Raw genomic sequence first — 9,922 nt, 5'->3', positions numbered from 1 at the left:
TTTAACCGTGCGCTGACCGGCTGGTTTAACCGTGCGCTGACCGGCTGCCAGCGATGCATTCTCGCCCAACTGGACTCAGCTGCTGTGTCAGAAGACGCGCACAGCCAACGACCCAATTTGGATCATCAGCCGCACGCGTCTGCCAACAGTTAATAACTATAATATTATAGTTATTATAATAATATAGTTATTATAATGTATGGTATAAAGTTTATTCATTTAAAAAAATACAAAACAGTTTCATAACTATGTAAAAAATATACAAGAGATTTAAAATGAACGGCAGCAGAAGAAGAAAAAATCTTATTATATCTGCACCTTTTTTCACACAATTAGTTCAATCACAATAATTTTCAAGTAACAAATAATACAATAGTTATTATAATAATCTGCTGACTGTTGTTAATCAACAAGAAATCTTATCTTTTCTTTGAAATACATTTTGAAAACCACATTGTGAAACAGATTTTCTTACAAAAGCAGTAAAAACTGAATAATTTATTTGTTTTTTGGGTCCGGCCTCTAATTAGAGTTAATTGGTCAGAAACAAATGATATGGGTTCAGGCCGGGTCAGAGTTTTAGGCCCGAATGCAACTCTAGTTGAAATATCAGAACCAACTAGAGTACCAAATGAAGTGAACATGAAATGTCTGATTTTTCACAAATATTACAAGAGAAGCAACAAAACAAGATCAACTGTCTCCTCCTGCAATGCTGTTGTTGCTGGTTTCACTCAGCCCTCTGTGAATAGTAAACAGCCACCGGGGCACTAACGATCAGTCGTATGGCTGATGGCTTTGATGGAAGCTGTACATTTATTCTGTTGTCAGAATAGCAACCAGTCAGTCTGAACCAGATGTTCAGCCCAAAGCTGATCTCGTGCAGGGGTTGGGGATCAGCTTTGGGCTGAACATCTTGTTCAGACTGACTGGTTGCTATTCTGACAACAGAATAAATGTACAACTACAAACTGGTTGATCCGCTGCGAGAAGGTGCTGTTTATAAGACTGAGTTTATTGCAGCTCCTCAGACTGAAGAAGTCTTCTGGATTAAAGACGAAATGTTTCAAGTTGTTTTTGTTTTTTTTTACTCATCCAGAGGACCAGACTTAACTTTTTATAGATTTTCTACCTGGATTATCGAGCAGCATCAGGATGAAACAAGACTGTGCTGTCTTTGTGTTCCTCTGATGTTCGGGGTCATGAGAACTGACCAAACAAATTTGTTGCATATTTTGACTGCGTGGTTCTGTCACGACCAGGTTCACAGTCTGTCCGGACTCGTTTGTTTTTATTGAGCTTTTCTGAGAAGAGATTGATCAACTCATCTTCTTGTTCACTGGCTCCGACTGTAATCTGTTCTTTGATTTGCATCACATTACACCTGTCGGCGTTTTAAATAAACACTTAAATTAAAACCAGGACATCCTGATGTTACAGCTCAACAAACTCTTGACTCCCAGCAGTCTTTGCCCATTCCAGTCACTGGAAGCAGCCTAATGAAATGGCACAGTGCTGGGATGTGTAGGCGGTAAATCACTCCTAGAAGCTGGAAGGCACATTATAATTCTTCCGAGGCATCGCACCTAAGCACACTTTCTGTTATTAATCACTTGGAAGTAGAAGTTCACGTTAATTTAATCTCTGCTGAAGGGAAAAAATCATTTGTGGAGGAGTGAGGCTGTGAAAACAGGATGACGAGTCTTTCATATTCTGAAAGATGGGTAAAAAAGTGACAGTAGGTGGGAACAGAACACCTCCCACCTGATTTGAGCATTAATCAACCCTTCACACTAGTCAGAGGATCTTTGTTTGTTCAAAGAAGCCAAAAAATGTGATTTATTCAAACCGAAGAAAGAAGAAATGTGATGTTTGGTTTACCTGCAAAACATTAACAACACCTGGATTACTGAGCATGCATCAGGATATTAACAGGATATCAACGTTCCTGTAACATTCATTGCTGGACTAACAGTTTACACATGTGCATCAATGTTTGAAGCTTTGTGGAGGTTTTATCTTCTTGTTGATAAAATATCAGAGACCAACGTATTTTGTAACAGAAGAAATGTTGGGAGTCAGTTCTGTACCGGAGGAAACGTCTCATCACAACGAGCATCTTCACCAAATGTTCTTTTTTGTCTCGTGTTGTGGAGCAGAGAGGAGGAAGTGGAAATGCCATCCATCCATCCATTATCTTTACCCACTTCTTTCTTTTCTGGTCACGGAGGTCACTGGTGGTCATGTCCAGCTGTCACTGTGCAAGAGGTGGGGGACACCTGCACATGTCTCACTTCACCACTTGCTCTTGCTGAGATCGGATGCTTTTCCCCTCCCTCTCCACTTTGCTTTGCTGCTCTGTCTGTCTGTGAAACTGCTTGTGAGCCTCTCTTGCATCTTCTGAACCATAATTATGGACTTGTTCTGACCAGTTGGTTCCTCAACTCAATTTACAACATTTCTTCGAGAGAAGACAGGCTTTAGGCGAGCCGATTTACCCTGTTGGCACGCAGCTGGATATCTCATCGACTGGAAGACTTGATGATGTGTCTCTGCTGCCATCTGTGGATTTTAAGGACGCATATTTAATTGGATTTACAATAACTGGTTCCTGCTTTTTGGATTCGGCTGGTTGCTGGTTTTATCTACAATCAAGGAAGTCGTCGGCAGCAAATCTGGACCCGATCACGCTGCTTGCCTTTATGATGGCTTGGTTCGTGCCTTGAGTACCCAGACTCAAATGCATTGGGCTGAATGGATCAGATCTTGGGGATTTTACCCAGTCATGTTCCATCGGTGTGGTCATGTTATTTTGGACATTTCGGAACAGAGTGGACCAAACACAAACTCAAGGTAGATGTCATTAAGTTCTGCCTGTCCCCAAAACAACTGTGTGTTTATCTAAATTTGGTTCCCTTGGCTGGCCTTGAAGACCATCTTATCTGAATTCACCTGGAGAACATGTGATCTGTCAGACTGAAGAAGTCCTTTGGATGAAACGTCTCAGCAACAGAAACCGTCCAGATGACCCGACTGAACGTTGTTATTTTAAACCAGGGGTCTGCAACATGCGGCTCTGGAGCCACATGTGGCTCTTTGGTCTCTCCATAGTGGCTCTTTCAACCTTTGACCAAAACTAACACAAAACTGAATTTTATGTTAAAAAATACTAGTTTTAGCAGTTTTCCTGTCATTTCCTTTGCATATATGTGGATACTAATACACAGAGTAAATTATACTCTAACTTTATGTTTTATTCCTTCAAAGTAAGATAATACTCAATACAACAATTTCCTGCGGGATCAACTAAGTTTTGTCTTTTCAGTTACGCCACAATTTAAAAAAATTGCATGAGCCTGCACAATTCGTTGTTTTAGTTTTTTAAAAATTAGCAAAATTTATTTATTTTTTTACAAGAATCCAGTCTTCTGTGATAGACTTGTGACTTGGACATGGGGCACCAGTGACCCCCTGCAACTCAAAAAGGAAGAATCGTGTAAAGACGATGGATGGATGGATGGGTGGATGGATGGATGGATGGGTGGACTCCAGTCTTTTCTTTTGTCTTAAAATGTAAAAATATCAATAAATGTTAAATCATCTGATGTTTTTAGTTTTATAATTTCACACCTAGTGGCCAGAAAAGCCCCCTCTAACAAACATAACGTGGCCCATGGGCCACCAGTTGATGGTGATAAGTGTAGCAGGTTTTGTGGCTCTGGACACGTTTAATTTAATTTAGTGAACAAAAGAAACGGCTCTTTTGATCATAAAGGTTCAGACCCCTGTTCTAAACTCTTAAACCTACGTCATTTTAACAACATGCGTACTTGTACTGTAGTACTGCAGAACTTTATGTGGGTACTCGGCAGTGAAGATACGACTTGAAGGACGAGTTCATCTTCAGGATTATTTGGAACGTTCCTGTGAGCTCCATCCATCCATCCATCCATCCATCCATCCATCCATCGTTACGTCTGACTTTGTGTTGCAAAACTATTTTTACCACCTCGGTTTCTCCGCTGGTATTTGCTCCTTTGCTGTTCTTTGAATTTCATCAAAAAGCAGCGGTCCGAAACACTGTTGGCTTCTGGGTCGTGTAGTTCTTTTGACTTGTTACAGTGTAGGCTCGTTGAAAGAAAACTACAAAATGGCTGCTCCTGTCCGAAGTATTTTCTTTCACTTTTTATCCCGTACCATCCAGTCACGTGAGCTAGTTGACGGTCGTGTGTCGTGCACAACCTTGAAAACCTGCAAAAGAGCGAGTCTGCAAATGTTGAACCACCAAGTATCGAAGGACCTGTACGAGCAGGACCAGATTTATTAGAGCGGACATTTTTGACCTGGAACACAAAGTTGTGAACACAACAGTAGAAAATGAGTTGTTTGACACATTTAGTCAGAATCAGCCACTCACAGCGCCTGTTGTTTCTGTTTCCTCTCAGGTTCTGCTCTCTGGACTCATCGGGGTGGTGTCATGGAAGAGGCCTCTGTCCCTCGTGGTGAGTTTCCTCTGAACACTCGCCTGAGTCTGTCGAGGTGGGGGGGGGGGGGGGGTGCAATGCTCCTTGTTGATGTGCACAAAGCATCACGTTGTGTCAGATTCTGATTAACACAAAGTATCATAAGTAGCAGGATGGTAAAATAACTGAACAAAAAGATAACTCGATTGGAAAATACTGACTTTGACCAGTTATGATGTTTAAATGGAGTTTTTTCTTGTTGTTATAACAAAACATTCAATTCTACATGATTCTTGTTGGACACATTAAATGTTTAGCTGCTGTTGATTGTCTCTGAATGCACTTTCAGGTACTTTCAAACCTTCAGGTTGTCAGTCCTGCATGACGGAGGCTGTGCTTCAAGTTTTCTCAGTCACTCGAGGAAACGCGGGAGAAGTTTATAGTTTGTGTATAAGTTCCTTCAAAGATGAGAAGTCTAAGTACTTCAAACACAAAAGTCGTCACTGAAAGGATCTTTCATGTGTCACTGGGTCCGATCTGAACTCAAACCAAGCTGTGACTTGAGGCGCTTAAAGCTGTAATCTTTAATTGTCTTTTCTCTCGGAGCTGACTCACATTTTTGGAGTTATATCAAACTCTTTGGCCCAAAATCAGAATCTCAACAGGGAACAGTTAAATATTTTATTGACAAATGGGACACCTGTTAAAGTTCAAGTAGGTTCATCGTCATTTCATCACATGTGGTACATGAGGTGGAAGGAAATTATGTACTCAGGATCCCAGTTACATCCAACAATAGCAAAACTATAAAGTGTTAAAAATAAACAGTAAATAAGGAGATATAAACTAAACAAATGTCAAACGGTACACTAAAAGATCTAAGATATATATTAAACTCTAACAAGGCAAAACAATACAACGTAACAACAGCAGCCCGAACATGAGTCTGTGGTGAGCAGATGGGTATGAAAGAATACACAGAATGAGATAATCAGCAGCATGAGATCAGCAGCATGGATAATCAGCAGCGCATATCACCAATCAAAGTGGCCTTACAATTATTTATTTATTTATTGTTAGTTTTATTTTTCCCCACAGTGATTATTCTAGTTATAGATTCATGAGTCTAACAGCCTCAGGGTAGAAGCTGTTCCTCAGTCTAGTGGTTCTACACTTAATGCTCCTTAACCTCCTTCTTGAGGGGAGCGGGGCAAAAAGTGTGTGTGCTGGGTGAGTGTGGTCCTTCATGATGCAGGTGGCCCTCTTCCTAGATCTGGAGGTGTGGATGTCTGTGATGGTGGGGAGGCTGACTCCAACATCTTCTGTGCAGCCTTCACCACTCTCTGCAAAGCTTTTCTTTCTGCAGCTGTGCAGCCTTCACCTCTCTCTGCAGAGCTGATTAAAGATGCTAATGCACCTCTGAATGTTGCTTCTTTTTTTTTTTTATACATAAATAGATATATGCTCAGTCAATAGGCTCATACATTTCTTATTATCATATTTTTTTTGTTTATTTGTTAGAAAATGTCAATAGAAGTCAGTGCAATGCATCAAAACACTGATGATAGTATTTTAACAGATAAATTCAATGCTAATTTCTATTTTTGTGTGTTTTTTTTTCTTGCTCAGCATAATAAGCATCAACCCAAATAATGTAAAACCTTTAAAAACAAACAATGGTTGTAACAATGGTTGAGGACACGGAGTTCAGTTTGTTTCCACGAGGACTGAAGTCGTCTTTCTGTGAGAGCAGGTGAGTTTAGAGCAGGTGAGTTTAGAGCAGGTGAGTTTAGAGCAGGGTGGTCCGAGTGCTCACCAGTTGCATGAACTACGTTTGCAACATGGTCTTTCTGAAAAAGGACGACACAAAGAGCAGAGCATCGATGAATAAAACGCTGTTTGTGAAACCTCGTGCTGAACTTCCAGCCAGTCAGTCTGTAACTGAAGTTTTCAGTGTCATGTCATCATTTGTGTCCCGTTTGAAATATCTCAGCTAATATTGGTTTGTTACGGTTATTTAACCATCTGTAAAGATTTTTCCTCTTGTGCCTCCTCACTCATTTTATTTACATTGGTGAATTTTACAAAAGGCTTTACTCCATGTGGTTGCAGAGGTTAACCTCAACATCAAACCTGCAGTAAATAGTTGGACCTGAGGTCTTAAAGCTGAATCTCTGCTCCCAGGAGTTCTTCTAGCTAAGCACATTTTCTGCTCTCATAACGCTCTGGGGTTCCTGGAGTATCTGCAAAGAGCAGCTTCGACCAGAACTGCTAACAGAAATGTTGTGGAGGGCCACAACACCTAAACCACCAAACCTAATCCTAAACCAAATTTAAACCACCAAACCTAATCCTAAACCAAATCTAAACCACCAAACCTAATCCTAAACCAAATCTAAACCACCAAACCTAATCCTAAACCAAATCTAAACCACCAAACAAAACTGCTTCTCCACCAACTGCAAACTCCAAAGTGGGAAAAAAACAGTTATGTTGGTGATAAAACGGCCTCTGGAACACGTCCTCTCCCTCCTCAACAGTCATTTCAAACTGGTTCAAAACACCAAAGTCCATGTTCAGTAATCCAGGTACATAATCCAACAATATTCATCTAATTTTACTCTAACTCAGTTATTTTACTCTCAGTTAATTTTACACACATTAACCTAGTAATGAGAGACATCCAATAGTACATGAGCTCAGGCTAATGTTATTTATAAAATGTATCTAAAACTACTTCTGTTTCAACATAAAATGCTTTTAATCTAAACTCTAAAATTAAAGATGGTTGTCAGAATGGCGTGCCTGAAGGGATGCTAGTCCTGTTTTGTTTCAAACCGTTCCCACAGCAGAACGCTTCGTGCCGTTTGAAGGATGAAGGTGAGAGACGACAGGACTGCAGGGCCGTGTGAAAGTGTCAAAATGAGCCTGCAGCTGTTTCTATTTTCTGCAAGTGCAGAAATGTGAAAATGATCAATATGTCTTTTTTCCACACACGTAAACAGAAATCACATTTCACAGATTTTTTTGTTCATGTTCATTCTGCAGGAATCGGCACCATCTGGGTTAGCCAACCATAAACACACGAGTACTCACACAAATCACAATTAACGGTTTTGAGCTATTCACAAAAATAAAAGATGCAAACAAACAAGCTATTGTTTTCACACAAGCCGTTAATCCCAGTGTTTCTCATCTGCACACGCTTTAGTTGTGAGGGATGCGCTGAGCTTTGCAGACGTTCAGCTGAGAGAGGAATAATTAGCAGACACGGGTTTTCTTGAAGAGCAGCAGAGATAAAAACCAATAAATCTGCCCGACGGTGTCTCCTCTGCTGCCTGAACGTCTGACACGCCAGGCGTTGTTAGACTTTTATTAAAGCCCAGCGAGTCTGACGTGAAATGGTGCACTTGGATGTTGGTTTAAATAATTCCAAGTTTCACAGCAGAGCTTTGTCATGTAACTGCCCGTACATTTTAAAAGCCATGACCTTTGTCATATTCAACAACTGTCTGCATTTGTGGCCTGTTTTACATTTATTTGAATAAACTTCACCAGAATTCATGTCTAAAATAACTTCTCCAATATTTTAAAAACTAGCTGTAGACACGTAAATTAGAGGCAGAGTTGATTTGTAAAATATGTCGATGCAAATTTTACACGATCGTTTCCAGGACTCTACAAGCCCTCCAGTTTTCTTTCACACTCTCGTCCTCACTTCTGCTGTTTGGCTCATGAGAAACTTTAAACGCTGCCACTTGTGATTTACCAAAGTTTGTGGCTCAGGTGGCAGCACGGTGGCGCAGCTGGTTGAGCTGCTGCCTCTCAGCGAGCAGGTCCCTGGTTCAAACCCCGGTCCAGGGGCCTTTCTGGGTGGAGTTTGCATGTTCTCTCCGTGCATGCGTGGGTTTTCTCTGGGTGCTCCAGTTTCCTCCCACAGACCAAAAACATGCATGTTAGTCTGATTGGTAACTCTAAATTGTCTCTAGGTGTGAGTGAGAGAGTGAATGGTTGTTTGTCTCGTTTGTCTCTATGTGTCCCTGTGATGGACTTGTGACCCGTCCAGGGTGTCCCCCGCCCCTCGCACAGTGATTGCTGGACATGGGCACCGGCGACCCCCGTGACCCAAAATGGAATAAGCGGGTAAAGAAAATGGATGGATGGATGGATGTGGCTCAGGTGCACCGGTGTGTAAACATTTACCGTGTGTAGCACAGAATACTTTGTGAAGTAACACAATAAACACATTTGGATTCTTTTGGCCGTCGTCCTCTGTTTGGTGAAGATACAACTCATCAGCATCCTCCTCCAAACTGGGACGTAGCAAATACACAAATAATAATTAAAGATGGACAAACAAATTGCTATTGTGCAGGAAAATCAAAGGAGACTTATAATGTTTTGTTACTCTTTTTTTCTGAAACTTAAATTTTGCATTGACATGCAAACAAAAAAAAAAACCAGCAACAAAATCACAACTGAGACATTCATAGGCAACAAAACAAGTGATCAACGCCTGGGCTCCTCTTCCAGCTGTTGTTCAGCAGCACCAATAGGCTCCTCCCCCTCCTGTCTCTTTGTGCAGCACACGCCTGGAACTGTGTGCGACACTGCAGTGCTTGTGTTTTGAGCAAATAAAGCATTCGAGGAGTTCATGTTGCACAGTTGACTGAACAACTGGTGCGCTCTGGTCACTTGTCAGGGATTCAAGGCGTAATTGTGGTGTGCACACCGTCATGTCCGCCATATTTCACAGCTGAGTGAGCTGATACTGCAGCACCACTATGGCCACCCCTTCACGCCATTTACATAGCTGCTGCAGACACACACGGTGTAGCTGCTGGGTACACAAAGCAACTTGGAGCAGACGCGACCCGGCGTACTGTTTTTATACTATAAGAGTTTTAGCGTATTCTTAGTTCGTATCTTAGATCTTATTACTGTTTTTCTTTACAATTTACACTTGGTCGGATGTAACTGGGACCCTGTGTACACAGTTTTGTTCCACCACTTGTACCACATGAGATGGCAGTAAAGAAAACCTTGACCTTTGGTGTCCAGAGTGTTCACCATGAATGAACTTGTGTCATGAACCTCTTCCTGACATCAGAACCACTCAAACATCATCACATCTGGATGAATGCAGCTTGTCTTCTCGACTCAGTTTGTAGCTACATAAAAACATTAGGATAATTGTTCTAAAACTTTTTTAATGTCACATATTTTATTTCATCTCTGGTTGACAATATGCTGGTAAAACTCAGTTTATAGTATTAAATCTTATTAAATTGTTGGTTGTATTCTATAAAAAGTAGACCTTTATTCACTTGCATCTGCACCAAACTCCATTGAAAGGCACAAGATTCAGACGTCGGCCACAAAAAATAAAAATAAAATAAAATTCAGACGTCGGCCACAAAAAATAAAAATAAAATCAAATTCAGACGTCGGCCACAAAA

The 9,922-nt window shown here is 41.0% G+C and overlaps 1 protein-coding gene across 1 annotated transcript in view; it reads left to right on the top strand.

Moving 5' to 3' along the window:
• fam189a1 (family with sequence similarity 189 member A1) overlaps positions 1 to 9,922 on the top strand; it is a 69,125-nt gene that overhangs the window by 31,387 nt on the left and 27,816 nt on the right. Inside the window, exon 2 of the mRNA XM_037692680.1 lies at positions 4,446 to 4,502. Within this exon, the coding sequence (XP_037548608.1) occupies positions 4,446 to 4,502 (57 nt within the window). The remainder of the gene's footprint in view (positions 1 to 4,445; positions 4,503 to 9,922) is intronic.

The sequence above is a fragment of the Nematolebias whitei genome, chromosome 2 (genome assembly GCF_014905685.2).
Source record: "Nematolebias whitei isolate Nwh7 chromosome 2, NemWhi1, whole genome shotgun sequence".
Lineage (NCBI taxonomy): Eukaryota > Metazoa > Chordata > Actinopteri > Cyprinodontiformes > Rivulidae > Nematolebias > Nematolebias whitei.
The sequence above is the reverse complement of the archived record's forward strand: the minus strand, read 5'-3'. Positions and strand labels throughout refer to the sequence as shown.